The 15603-nt window shown below is 35.8% G+C and overlaps 1 protein-coding gene across 1 annotated transcript in view; it reads left to right on the top strand.

Annotated features, from left to right (window-relative positions):
* GABRA1 (gamma-aminobutyric acid type A receptor subunit alpha1) overlaps positions 1 to 15603 on the top strand; it is a 54944-nt gene that overhangs the window by 8552 nt on the left and 30789 nt on the right. Inside the window, exon 4 of the mRNA XM_045551235.1 lies at positions 9894 to 9961. Within this exon, the coding sequence (XP_045407191.1) occupies positions 9894 to 9961 (68 nt within the window). The remainder of the gene's footprint in view (positions 1 to 9893; positions 9962 to 15603) is intronic.

Below are 15603 nucleotides of genomic sequence, written 5' to 3'. Positions count from 1 at the left end.
GATTATCATTAGCATATAAGGGGGTAAAAGTTTTCTCTAAGTAAATTCATGATCACAGCTAGTTTAATCTCCTCTTGTGAGAGAAAGGTGCCTGCTGTCTTCTTTATTATGACAAAAGTCTGGCTTTATAAAAGTAATAACATTGTGCCAAAGGCAAGGATTTTGGGTTCTGAATGTCCTCAGAAAATGTGAAAAGCTGAGACTTGAGACTAATATAAGAAACTCTTGTATGTGCAAATTCATCATGACCTGTTTTTTCAGAAACACACACTGCATCAGAAGGTATAGGATTACTTTTGGAAATATACATCTTGAATTCAATAACTAGGAAACAAAATATGTAACTTGGTTGATTAGATGATAGAAATCAGTTTGCATATATTGTAACACTATTGAAAATGTCTACCTTGTGAGGACCCAGTACAACCCTGACAAAGTGAAAATAAATGGATAATATACAGAGAGATCTCTTGGAAGTGATTTTTTTTGGTAGAAGGATTAAAATGAATTAGAATATGTGGAACTCTATTCAGGGTCATAAAGAGAAAAATGAGTTGGACGTGTTCATATTTTAAGTACAATGTATATGAGGAAAATTTTAAATAGGCTTGAATTAAAATAATAGTTATCCATAAAATGCGAATCAAAATTGTCAGTAATTGTTGAATTCATTCTCATCTCTAAACTCTTTCTTTGGTGGCAAGACATGAGGGGCTGCTTCTTCCTTGCAACTAGAGGCTGAAGCATGTTTTTCAAAGAACTCTTGCCTTAAGCATGGTCAGTATAGAAGAATGAAATAGGGGGAGAAAAGGTAAGAGTCAGAAAAATGGGAAGATAAGAAAGAAAAGATTAACAGAGAAAGGGGAGCAAAAGAGAAGGATGCACAATAAGGAGAGAACAGAGGGGAGTGAGCAGAATTGAGAAGGTGAAGCAGAATGACAGAGAGGAAATAGTAAAGAGAGCAACAGACCTTATGAACCCAGAGAGAGGAGAGAGGCAGGTGTCCCTTGATTAATCAAGACGGCTCTTTTTATTTTAAATCTGGGCCAAAACAAAAATCTTCTAAGGAAATTCATTTTCCTGAATTTTCTTCCTTTTTAGCTATATTATAATAAATGAAGGGGGACTGGATGTACTCTACCTTCCTAAAAAATTAAATAATGCTCCCACTGAGCTGCACCCATTTCGGTGAGATTTCAATCACTTTCATATTGGCTTCTCTGTAGTCTGGGAGTGATTTTGAAGGGAGGTTTCAGGTTTTATGGACAATCAAATCCCTTTCCTTTTGCTTCACCAGACGTGCAGGCTGCACTTTGTTTATGATATGCTGAAATTCCAGCATGAGCCAGGCTGATGTTCATTGTATTGTCCAGGCGACATACCACCAAGCCAAGGGCTTCCCCTTTCCTCTGTCCACGGGCTCGTTCTCACCCATCTGGCTTACAAAAAACAAAACATTTTTCTTCGAAAAACAAAATCATTTCACTTTTTGGAAAACAAATTAGGGCAAATCCTGAACTGGAACACTAATGGTTTAGAGCTGAGGAAATTGTTGTGCCACATTTTGAAGGAACTGCAGAAGAAACAACTTTCCACCATCTCTCTCCCTATTAATGGTAGTTCCTGGAAATATTGTTATAATTTCTAAATGCGGTCATATATAATCTCAATCAATAATGTTCAGGGTGATGGATGCCTCTCAAAGATTTTACATCAAACCACATAGATAAACATGGCAAGGGAATGAGTAGAGATGGTGAAGGGACTTTATCCCAAGATCTAGTTAAAGTTTTCTTCATTTCCATGTAAGTGTTGCAGATTTGGATGTTTTGGTGTTGGGGGCTTTGTTTTGTTTTCATTTTTGTTTTTGCTTCAAAGTATCAATTAGAAGAGCATTGGTGACTAGAGCTTTCTCTCGAGGTATTTTAACAGTAATACATTATTTAAAAAACAATTTATGTCTGAAAGTAGATTTTTCTTTTATCATCATAATTTTCCTAATCTTGGATTACGTATGCCTGTATAAAACAGTTTAGCTAAATTAATGCAAAGGATCTCAGCTTTAAGATACAAGAATTCCCAACTCCTAAAACAAGGCAACTGGGTTGGAAATTACCTGCAGCTGGCAAAATGGTGTCGGCTTCTGAGGGAATTAACTTACTATTTGGGTTGTGTTTCTTTATGTAAAAATAAGAAAAAGTGGAATACTAAGAATGCTGGGGAAAAAAACTGGTTAGGTTTTGTGAAATTTTGTGCAACTTTATAAAGTTTAGATGACTAGAGGATAGGAAAAGCAGTATAGTTTAATATGTTTTAAAATTTAGCTTTGTTCTGTCTCAAGATTATAAGGTGTCTGATATTCATGTGATCTTTTATTTTCTTATATCCCAAGTGACATTGAGATCAGAGAGAAACATTTTATTCACGTTCAACTAATCTTAAAACACATATTTTGTATTTATATTAAAAAGCCAGAATTCGAAAAACAGAGAGGACGTTTCTGTCACAATGTGATAGCATTAGATAAAATGATTCTAAATTACTGACAATATAAGTAAAATAGTGTAAAGTTAGGTTTATCCACTCACTTTTTGTTATTGTTGCATTTACTTTACTAGAAAATGGCCTTAATATTACCTTTTGCAATTTCATCCCGGAATCTTTCCTTTTGAATTTGCTGTAGTTTTATCTGGTGCTTTTAATGCAAGGTGTGGAACAGATGCTCAGATTTTGGCATAATGCAACTCATTTCCACAGAAATATTATTCTAGACATTCCATAACTCAATTCAATTTCAGAGAAAAGGCAGTTATCAAAAACCCAAGAGGAATTGGTAAAATGAACAGTGAGCACCTTTCAACCTTTACCGGCCATCTCCAGTCAGCTCATGAAAACAGTTTGTGTAATGAATCCAACCTGGATACCCAAAGGAATGTTCTAGCATGTTCAGAAAACTTTCTGCTCTCATCTTTCCTGTTCTGTATAAATCATCTACCTAATTCAATGCCAAGAATTTCCACATATAAAGTATAGCCACTGAGTCTATGCTCAAGTTATAAAGACCCTAGTATTAGTAAACAACTTCAGTTTATGTTTTTGTGTGTAGCTACTCTTGACATTTTTACATAGTTTCCATTTCCCATCTTGATTGCAGTACCAATGTGGTATCCTTAAAAAATGTTGTGTATATATTATGACTTTTTTTTCTGGTGGATTCTGAATTCTATATTTGAAAAATAATGTAGTGTTCCTGAGATGTGTATTTATCTCATTGTTAATTGTCATAAGCAGCCATTTTTGGAAAACTTAAGAGAAAGCAAGGTCCTAAATGATAATCTTTTCCTCCAAGATTGTTATATTATTATTCTCATATCACTAAAATACTACCGTGGGAACTGGAAATATGATGCCTCAAGGCTATCACCATCTGCACAATGTTGATCAAGACTTACACAGACCAAAAGAAACCCATGCCTCTAACATCACAATGCACACTCTTCTTTAAAGGTTAGACCTATCCCAATATAGACTGCTCATATTATAATATTAGGAGGGAATTTTTCAGTGGAAATGAGTTATTTACTGCAATAAAAATGAACTTTCTTCCTCGAAGATGCTTGTATCATATGAGTTCTTGGAATCCAAAAACACCAAAGGGTCAGGGATTGATTAAACATCTTGAAACTTGGGTGTCTATTTACCCCATATCCACATTTTGTAGCTGAACACAGCCAAAATTAAGTAGCTCTATGTATTAGCTAGGGGAAAGTTGCCAATTTTTCTAATGCATTAAGAGAATGGAAATGAAAGACAGGGAGCAAAAATGTTGGTCGAGGCAGGTGGGCAGGGAGCTGGAACGATGCCTGATCCAGAAGTGTGCATTAATGTTTATGTGGGAGCCCAGGATGTTTTCAATTTCCAAACAGGACCATTTTAAAGTAAGGTTTTGAGATACATTTTATTATGATGACTAATGTTAGTCCATTTAGTCTCCGTGTAGTGGCTGCCTCTATGAATTAATAGACACAAAGTAGCTTCAAGGAGGCACTACACCACCTCCATAAGTTATGAGCCTGTGGAACTGCGTCTAGTAAATATTATTCTGAGTTCCCCAGAGAGAGCATCTCCAGTGAAAACATGGTCAATGCCATATTAAAGAAGTTGTTGTGACAGCGATTCCTAAGAAAATACCACGTACAATCTTTTTATTCATTCCCTCCTCCGTTTTTTTATTACAGTCACTTTTACAATTCACTATTCACACAGATTCAGCTATCTTCTTAAATTGCAAGTAACATCATTTCATTTCATTACCCAAAGGTTTCCTACTGTGTTAGAATAAAGGTCAACTGCTTACTGAAATGCACAAGGCTCCTCAGGTGTAGCTCCACTTGCCTCTAGAGTGTTATATTGTACCATGATCATCAGCGTCGCCAGGCTCTGTATAAACTGGGCTTCCTATTTCTTAAACATAACTCATTTATTCTCACCTCGGGGCCTTTGCCTGTTTTTTTCCTCTCCTTGATGTTTTTCCCTGGATCTGACTGTCACTAAATTTTTCTCATCTTAAGGTCTCAGTTCAAATTTTATCTCTTTGAAAGACATTGCATCAGAGCATTTATAATGACCTGAATTTAATTAGCAGAATTTTTGTGTATGCTTGTGAATAACTATATATGCAATTATATCTCTCTACTTACCTATTTATCTATCATCTCTAATATATCTAAACCATGTTTTTCCTAAAAAAACTATGAGATATACAACAAAGGAGGAGAAGAATTTTCACTTTTGTTCATCATTGTATTACTGTTCCCTAGACTAGGGCCTACCTGGCACACAGAAAATGCTCAATAAACATTTATTGACTAAATCAATGTACCCAATAGATGCCTCTCAAAGTGTTTTTGGCATCACAATCTTATTTGAGCCTCACTCCAATGCTATGTCGTCAACTCAGCTGTGCAGGTATTATTTCTTCTTTCAAAAGATGAGAAAAAACACACTCGGAGATTTAAAGGATTGTGACTTTAGGTCACAGCTTATTCTTGAGGAAAATCAGAGTTTAAATCTGAGTGTTTAAACTCTTCATCCAATGTGCTTACTGCTTATTTTACTACCCTGCTTTTTCTTTTCTCATTTCTGCCTCCAGTACTAATCGTCTTTTTGAATTATCACTTCAAAACATCTGTTATTTCAATACTTATCAGCAGGATATCAACATTGTAGGAAATTCCCAGTAAAAATAGATTAGCTGCTGCCTGGCAGTTACAGTATATAATATAGTATTTGCTCACATCTTTACACGCATGCATGTGTGTTTGTATATATGGACAGACACCATTGAAGGGTGTGCTTGTTTAAAGACATATTAGTGTATTTATTTGTCATCAAATACTTCACTTACATTGATGCATTATTTTGAGATATCCCCAAAAACTGTAATAATAATCTTCCTCTTTATCATGATCCCATTTTAAATAATGCTATTCCATGTCTTTCCCTTGAAAACTTGAACCTATATGTATATTTATACTTAAATAGTCTTTTGACTTTCTTGCTACACTGAATGTGGGAGGATTATTCTGAAGAAAATATGATTGAAAGAAGTATTTGATTAATTGGCTCTTTGAACATTTCTTCCAATCAAGTTATTTTAATTGATTTCTGCTTTCAGACAATTTCCTAGTTACATAAGGAGTTCACTCACGTTTCTCTGGCTAGGTGTATAATGATTTTAGGCTATCTTCATTAGACGTTCCTGATTCATGTTGTGTGCTCTTCAATAGAATACATTGAAACATAAAAATTTGTTGACTTTTTCTTGTGTGAGCAACAGAAAGGTCTTGGATACTTTCTAGTTATTTCTAATACTTTAGAGTCTGGTGCTAAGTCAAAAAATATTGGTATTAGAGCATATTATTTAGATTTCAATGTTCCTTAAATAATATATATATGCATACATACATACATGTGCGTGTGTATATATATCTACATACATACATACGTGTGTGTGTGTGTGTATATATATTCTATGGGTTCTCATTTGTGGGAGGGGCTGAGATGACTAAATTTTCTCAGCACTTGGGGAAAGGAAGATTTCTCAATAATTCCCCTAGATCTTAGCCAAAGCACCTAGATAGAAGCACACTTTCAATTTAAGCCTGGTCCTAGGCCTAAAGAGATCTTGATTTCAAACCACCACTTCTTTGCCAAAAAAGTGACTTTACTATGCCACTATTTGCAATTTGGCTGAAATTCTTTCACAACCATGCTCTACCTTAGGCCTTTGCACTTGGGATTACTAAAACTTCTGTCCTAAAAAATAATGACTTCACATACCACTCAGGAAATTCCTGGTGAGCTATGGTGAAGGATATACCTTGAGTCAAAGGAACCCATCCCCTGGTTGTTGAAAATGTATTGGACTGAATGAGGATGTGGTTTGCAGAAAATCAAGTATATATTTGAATAGAAAGTGGATTTATGTGGATGGTGGCATTGCAGGGACTTTTTTTTAACTTTTTTCTAAGTTTTCTAAACTTATATTATGAAGATTTTTTTGTTTGTTTACCAACAACATGTATTATATTGACCTCAAGCTTATCCTAAAGCTTTTGTCATGTCTTGAAGTAGCATTCTCAAATAATTTTGGGAAACACAGAGGTAAAACCTGATTTCTTATAGATGTTAGGATGTTAGTGTTCACTGTGAATCTTCCACAGGAATAGATACTAAATGGAGTTTTCCAGCCATGAAAACTTTTCGTTCCACTGGACACTCACTCACAGACTGATGACAAATCAAAGAGAATTGTTTGGGAATGTGGCAAGGGAAATATATTAGAAGGGAAAGTATGGGGAGTGGTTGTTCTCCTCCTCTAATTATCCAATAGCTCCGAGTTCCAGAGGGTGTGCAGGATTTTATTACACTCTTCTTCTTCCCCTTCTTATGCCTTCACTCATCCCTTCCATTTAGTAGTTGACTACTCACTGCAAACCCTCACTGGCATCCTTAAGTTTTGAGACTTGGAAATTTTGCTACCTGAAGTGTAGGGATTATGCATATGTTTGGAGAAAAAAAATATAGAAGAACAAATAGACAGCAAAAATCAGAAACTCTTTAAGGACATGTCTATGATTAAGATACATGGTGAGAAGGTCATTCAAGAGATTCATGATATGGGGGCTCTTGGTCAGGGTACTTGCCTTGGAATGTTGCAATGGTGAGTTTTGGGGACTCTCAGAGGCAAATGGCTAGTACAAATAAGATAAAATACTTATAGATGATGCACTGGCATGATAAATAAGTTTAGGGTAAAGAACAGTTGAAAGACGAAAGCAATATACTTAAAAAATATGGTTATAGTCATTTATGTGAATTTCTTTCCATTTATGCCTAAACTCCATATGACACAGTAACAATTATGCATGGCAATAAATGTATGTAAACTTAACCATGTTTTGTGTTCTATTTTATCGGTATAATAATCTTCACAAATAGGCTTTTAGGGTTTTAATTTGTTTCTTATGTAGTGTGGGCATCTACTAACAACCTAGAAACAACAGAGGGAAATGGCCCATATATTTGGCAAGTGGACACCTCACTTCTTCGGGGATCTTTAGCATGCTAGATAATACAGATTGGTTGCTCCTAAAACGTGGTGAACCAGTTTTGTGAAACTAGCTACCTTAGGCAATTATCTTAAAGTGCATAAATTATGCCCTCTCTACACTCAGGAATTATATAATAGTGATAAAGGACTCAAGGAGAGCTGACCTTGCCAAATGTATTCAGGTGTGCAGATGCGGATTAGCAGATATTCCCTAAATGAACATGCATCTCAAAAATATAAATAGAAATAAAAAAAAAACTAACATTATTTTGATTTCATGTAACTAAGTTCCACAAGATATTCACCACAAAGCTTACACTTTATAATCTGGAGAGAACCAAGACTGAAAAAGCATAACAGGAATGTCTGCCCATATCCAGATTTATGTAGAGAGATAATGTAAATATTGATTCTCCTTGATCACAGAGTTTCAAGAGCATTTGATTACAAGGCATAGATCTATAAATAATAAGAAATAGAATTATTTCCGATAAGGAACATACCTGGTACACAAAGAATTCCGGGTGAAAATATGCTCAAGGATTTACCATTTGTTCTTTCTTTTTGTACTTTTTTCATGACAATAAATATGTATTTTATGATATTGAAGAAAATCCACTTGATGGCTTCTTTGCTGGAACCAGAAAGGGACATATTGATAAAACAAGTAAAAAGTTAACTCATTTAATATAATAAATTCTAGCTTTTGTGAATAGCTAGAATTTTCTTTTTATTATTGTTTTTAATTAAAAGGTAGTTCTGACGTTGTAATAAAGTGTCAGCTCTTGATGGAGTCTTAAGAAATAACAGATGCTTTAACTAAAAAAAGAATTAGTATGGTGAAAAACATACATGGAGAGAGAATGTGGAAGAGAGAGAGGTGGATATATTGGAGAAATGGCTGCTGGAAGTGATGAAAACAGGGGCATTATAAGAGAAGTATGATTAAGACAGTTGAGACTTAACCACTATTAACTGTGTCTCTTATGCTATACCCAGTTGCTGCAGCAACTTAAAGCTGAGGTTGGAAGTGAGTCCTAAGAGCACAATTTTTTATCTTCTTTTTCACCAGCTATGTCCTCATATTGAACTTTTTAAAGGGTAAACCCCAGATAATTCTTATGTCAAGAGAGTCATTTAAGCCTTTTGTAGCCAATGAATTTTCTTGCAAAAACAGCCCATCAAAAATTATATTGGCTATTGAAGGAAATATCTCCAACTCCAAATTACTTTATCAACTGAGTTACACATGATGTGTAGCATATAACATGACCCCTTGAGAGAAATTTATATGAAACTATTAACTATTGAATTGCTGAGAGAGAAAAACCAGCTCTTGATTTTCAAAGGAATTTATTATTGCATATATTGGAACACATTTTTAGTGTTCTGTGCCAGAGATACAAGTTCCTTGATGAATGAAATAAACTTCTTAAGATACTGGACTGCTATTTGTCAGAACTAAAGGTGAAAATTATAATGTCATAATTTTTATTCTCATCCCTCAACAAATTGTTTCCTTTTCTGCAAACAATGTTTTTCTATTTCTTGGTGAGTGACTGTATTCCTTTGAAAATGTCTGTTACATTGTCACAGAAGTACAATAAATATGTTTCATTGGTTGATCTATATGCCATCAAAGGCCAATATAATAAAATGACATTAAACTTGAAACAATATCTATTAAACAGCCTTTGCCTATGCTATAATATGCTCTCCTCATCCTCAAAATTGAAGATACTGATATAGGTTGTCATATTTTTCCCAGGGAGAAATTTGGATAATTCAGTTGTGATTTAGTACAAGAAAACAAACATTTATACAACATACTCTTGAGTCTTTCAGGAGTTAATAAAGCTTGCTCAAGCATGCTATATACTTCCCAAGAGTAGCCTAAATACCTGGAGAATCTGCCTAGCTGTGTAAAAATATTTAAGCTTAAGCCATATCCTTATGCTAACATATTTTATTATAATGTGAAGTAGTGTAGTATCATTTAGGCAAGTGTGTCTAGTCTTGAAGAATTCATTAAGCAGCAGCTAAGTTTTCCATAAAGTCTTCCTCCCAAGGTGGCATATTTAGGCTCCATTCTCCATTGAAAATATTAACTGTGAAATTTCATGTGTAAGCAGTAAATTATCAGGACTACACAGTAGACCAATTTTAGAAATAGCTAATCAAAGCCAATAAATTTCCCATTTGGATGTGAGTATGTGGTGGTGAGATCTAATAAGGGTTGTTGATTTATACTCACTGGCGCAATTTCCTGCTTCATCAGAGCGTGTAACCGAAGTGAAGACTGACATCTTCGTCACCAGTTTCGGACCCGTTTCAGACCATGATATGGTAAGTGACACTGCATCTTTGCTTTTCTTGGGGTAATTTTAAAATTTAACTTTAGAAAGAAAAATGTTGCCTAAGTATTTGGGGAACAACTTGAAAAGGCTTGGCTGTACCTTTGTGTCTGTGTGTATAACATGTAATATAACATGTATATATATAATATTTATGTAATAGAAAACTACCCATGTGCTTTCCAGATCAATCTTATTTCTATGGTTATCAATCATTGCAGTCTTCTTTTTTTCCATCCCTAAAATGATTGCTGTGCCATGGTTTATGTTCTGCAAGCCATACAGTGTGGGTTACCTTTCATTTTAGTTCAGAGGCCATGTGGATTCAAGGATGCTGGGTTTTCAGGTAGCCAGAACTGTTATAGCATGGACAGAAACATTGTGATTTCTGAATTATTTTTGGCTATCAATAAGAAATGAGTATAAAAGTTGAGTGAACACTTGACCAGAATTAGAGAAATAGTTAAAATAAAATAACACCAATGGGAAACGTTCTGCTTCATTGCAAAAGGCATTCATGAAATTATTAGCAAGAATAGAAATAAAGTGAAAACATATTCTTTCTTTCCCCAACCCTAATACATTAACATGAATTTATCTTCTAGCTGATGGGAGTTGGTAAATCAGTTGAGCTCTGCAGATATTCTATAATTCTGAACTCATCTATATAAGCAAGACATCATAAAGAGGTGATGAAGACATACCCCATCATTAATATATTTCAAAGATATATTAATTGAATATTATTTTTAAAATGACTTTTGTTAACACTATCTTAATGTAAAAGTTTTTTGATTTCAAAGTAGCTCAGAGTGATTGAGGATAAAAGTTACAGAAAATATGAACCCAGGCCAGCATTTCCAAAGGTGAGGAAATTCACAGTACACCTACCTTGGCAGAATAAAAGCTCTGACAATTCTTGAGCTAAGGAAAACTGTTTGACTTTATTTGATCTAGTATTTTATAATCGTATTTGTCCAAAACCCTTTTTGTCATTCAATACTGTTAACATTCTGTAGAACTAGTATTCTGAGAATTAGACATAGGGAAATGCAGGCTCAGGGGATAATTAGGTATTTTAGATCTCCAGACAAGCTTTGAAATGTACTAACCGGCCAAATAAAAATTGGTGTTGTATATGAGAGACAGCCAGGTGCTAGGTAAGAATGCAGGTTACTGAACCAGGTTGCCTGGGTTTATAACCCCAGCTTCCCCACATAGAAGGGCATGTCCTTGGGGATATCTCTCTGGATCAGTTTCTTCATGTATAAAATGGGATTAATAATAATGCCTCATAGGGTTATTACAAATATTAAATGAATTGATACATGAAACTGCAGAAAACAATTCTCAGCATATAATAAGTACTCAACAAATGTTAGCAATTACTACTAGGCAAAAAATAGAATATGAAAGTCAACCATAGTTTATTCATCTGACAACTTATTTTGTGGTTATAGTCAGTCTGTAGACCACTTTACTGAAATAGTGTATGATGCAATATTTTTTTGCTGAATTGATCAGTCTCTGAGGATCCATTGTGAATTTCCCATGTTGGAACTCAGTCTTCCCACAAAACTATTCTCTCATGGTATTTTTATAATTAAGAATATTTACTAGGGCCCAGTCAGGTTTAGGGTCAAATTCAAGCTCTTCTCCCCGTATTCCATTCAATGCATAAATGATTTGACCACTCTGCCTTACTTGCTCTCAGTATTAACTATTTGTTTTGGTTATTTGCATGAGTCCTGCATTCTGTGAGGCAGTGTAGCTGGGGGTTAGCAGGGCTGGCTCTGGGTTTCAGGCTGGCTGAACTCAAATCTCACCGCCACCAGCAACAGAGTAGCTTTGGACCCACGGCTTGAGCTTTTAAGGCTCACGGTCTCTCAAATGTGCATGTTATTATAGTTGTCCGTTTCTGGAAGACTGCTCCGAAATTTAAATGAGATATGTGGATAAATTGACTATCAATAGTACTCAATAAATAATAGCTATTATTATTCTTGCCTCTGAGTCTCTTACCATGCCATTAGACGTCCTGGGAATTTCCTCTTCTCTTCACACATCTAAATCTTGTATTTCCACAGAGGCCCAAATCAAGACCCAAATCAATTTTTATATTAATCCATAAACAAATTAAATTTCCTTTTTTGCATTCTAATCACATTTATTGAAGATAAAATACAATTTAACTTTTTAAAACATGTATAGTAATTGCTTCTCTTCTATAAATAAATGTCTTCTTTTTCTAAATTGTTGCCAAAAATCGTAAAGACATCCTTGTTTCACATCTCTCAGAGTATCAGTCCATTGTTGGCTGAGAGTCAGTGTTGTATTACTACTCACTAGGTGATGGGTTGAGGAGCCCATATCATTAAAATATTGAGGTCCTATGAACCCAATAAATTACACCTTCTTTCCTATAGGAGTCCTAAACCTTTGGAGAAATAAGACAATGGAGTAAGAGACATGAGAAATGAGAATATCATCTATGTTACTAATAGTGATGATATTGTAGAATGTGGCTTTTATCTGCAGACAAGTGGGTCTGCAGTGAGTAAGCACCAGAATCAGCCAGATTAACCCACCCAGTCACAGGCAGTCGGGCCTCCCTCTGCTGCAGTGTAGATTGTCCACTGAAATCTCCTAGCGTGGAGGAGCACTGCAGACTTCTGTCTTACAAACAGCCAGCATCCCAAATGGGAAAGACAAGAGGAAAGGGCTGAAATAGGTAAGACTGAGTTCTCCTTCCAAATTCACCAATCAGATAAATTCTCCTCCCTCCTCCCCGCTTCGCCAGGAGAACAGTGTGAGGGAATGGGGAGCATTCAGAAGTTTCACACTGGTGAAGCTCTTTTCTCATTGATGCAAATATCATGAAAGGGGATGAAGCGTTACAAACACCACGCATTGATGACAATACTCCTCCACTTACTGCTACTACTAATACTTTAAAAATAAATAGAAAATAGCTGTTCTGTATCAGTTGCTGGCACCTAGCATGTGCCTCACAGAGTATATGTTCAATAGGAATTGAACCCGCGTATGATCTCTTTCCTTAAAAACTTTTGGCATGCCTTTGAGTTAGTGATTCAAACTAATAATGATTTAATGAAGCAGTGCTGGATTTTCTTCATCTTAGGATAAAGGCGCAGAGTAGGAATTTTGATATACCATCAACCCTGTGGTTATCACGACCTATATTTTATATATGATCTTTGGGCAAATATCAGATAGGAATAATGGATAGAGTATCCAAGCCAGCAATACTCCCTATTGCCTAAAACTTCTGAACCAGATAGTGTTTGAATTGTTCTGTCAAAGAATCCAGTTAGCCATAGGTGTACAACTGATTTTCTAGTGGCTAGTAGAAATCGTACCTGACCACCTTGCTTTAGAAGATGAATCATTCAAACCATATCATGAGAGAATTGTGTCTAAGAATGAGCAGTGTGATTTAGAGGCAATCAAAATTAGAAGACAGAATGACAAAGCTGTTTTTCAAACAGGAAAATCTCTGTAGTTTTAAAAGTGAGAATTAATATAATATCTGATTAATAATAATAACATTTATCAATGCTTACAATTCATTAGGCACCATGCTGGTGGCTTTCTAGATAATATTTAATCTAATCTTCATGCCAAGCCTTTTAGCTAAGTGTTATTCTTATCTACAATTTCCAGAGAAGGAAAGTGACCTGCTAGCTAAGTGTAGCAACTTGAACCCAGGCCATTCATCCTGAGAGACTGCATAGCTCCCAAGGCATCTGACTCCATCTGGAATAGAAAACAAAATTAGGACAACTCCAAAAACCATTAATTGGCAATCAAACAGCACATTCCCAGGGCACTAGGTTCTGACAGAAATATCCAGGCAGCACAATCATAAAGCCTTGTTTTCCACAGTGCTTAAAATGTATTAAGTCAAAGCACACACAGATGGTAATAAATGGTGCAAACAGGAACACTTCAATATAATATTTATTTAGGAACACAGTGGATGTTTTGTCCTAGATCTTCAGAATAAGGCTCCCATTCTCCAGGGACCTACTCCATTGAACAGAGCAATTCAGAGAGATTTTTCACTCAAGTGATGGGGGCTGGAACCCTGGAACTTGAACAAATTCTTGAGCAAATTCTTCAGCAGAGCTTTCTCTCTTCCGTGGAGTCCCTTTTGTCTCCTGCTTTTTTTTTTTTTTTGTGCATGTTTTGCGTCCTTCTCACTTTCCTCGGATTTCCTGACCGACAACCCTTCCAAAGAAATAGCACATTTTTAAAATGCTCAGCTATATAGAAAGCTAATATAAATTTATGTTGATAAGATAATAAAAGGGGACAAATAATAATTTGTAACATTTATTAAGAGCTTTCTATTTTCTAAGCATTCTTGGAAGCTGATCACAAGTATCAACTCACTTTTTACAAGAGCCAAGTGGATTATCCCAGTTTATAGATTAGGAAACTGAGACTTAGTGAGGGTAGGAAAATTACGTAAGGGTGTGCAGCAGGCAGGTTTAGAACTTACAGCCATAACCACCATGCTGGGGCTCTGCCCCTCTCCTGTTCCAACTCCCTGAAGAAGGAGCTCTAGCCTATCTTGGTCCAGATGCCCGTTCTTGGTCTAACGAACTGAACTGTGACCATGGGGACAAGGTCACGTTGTTCAAGTAGCTTCTGGGAGGTGCCTGCTGCTACCATGGCAACCACACAGAGGCCATACTCAGAAATAGGAGACCAAATATTTATATTCTTGCTTAGGCAGAAGCTGATCATCACCAACTGCCTTTATTTCAGTTTTTATTTCTACTTCTAACAGAGGAGAAAATGGAAATGAAGCTAACCCAGCTAGTGTTGCTCCTTTTACGTGTGTACTTTGTGTGTGTGTGTGTGTGTGTGTGTGTGTGTGTGTGTGCTGTATGACTGGTACAATATTTGAAGGAAGAATGTGCTAAATGAATTTGGGAATTTCATTGCCTGTCGTTAGCACAGGCGAATAAAGCTGGTGGTAAACGTGATACGCATATGAATAGCAGGACTTTGGGAAGTTTTGGCATGATTTTTTGAAATTATTGCCTTTGGGATATATTTTGTCAAATATTTGATTAAATTTATTTTTATATTTACCATTCATTTTTTTCAAAAAATCTCCTTGGAGCAAGCACAGAAATTAACCAAATTCTTAGATTCGGGGAACATGGTCAGCTTAGACATTGAAACTTTGATCTGCAAGTAGCCTTTCCCTCTATTGTTGGGCAATCTAAAGTAGTTAGTTGGGCAGAGAATGGAGCATCTGTGGCTAAGTCCTAAATAACAGAAATAGCATCATATATCAGATCCCTACCTTGCAAGCCTGTCTGTTGTCCATAGGAGAGAATATGCATAGCCCAGAGTAGATCCATCCATCCTGTTTCCCTGACAAGCATTACCACATTATGTTACTTCCTTATATAATCCAGTCACCCTCCCCATTTCCTTCCTCATGGAAAACACCACTCTGTGCCCCTCCATAAGTTTTTCTTACAGCACCCACGCCTAAAGAGTTTCTCCCTCTGTTGAATTTCCCCAATGCTTAACAAATGTTTGTTAGTGAGTAAATTCCAGTCGTGGATTGTAGTGCCTTTCGTTTGACACTTC

Source organism: Lemur catta, chromosome 5 (genome assembly GCF_020740605.2).
Source record: "Lemur catta isolate mLemCat1 chromosome 5, mLemCat1.pri, whole genome shotgun sequence".
NCBI lineage: Eukaryota > Metazoa > Chordata > Mammalia > Primates > Lemuridae > Lemur > Lemur catta.
The sequence above is the reverse complement of the archived record's forward strand: the minus strand, read 5'-3'. Positions and strand labels throughout refer to the sequence as shown.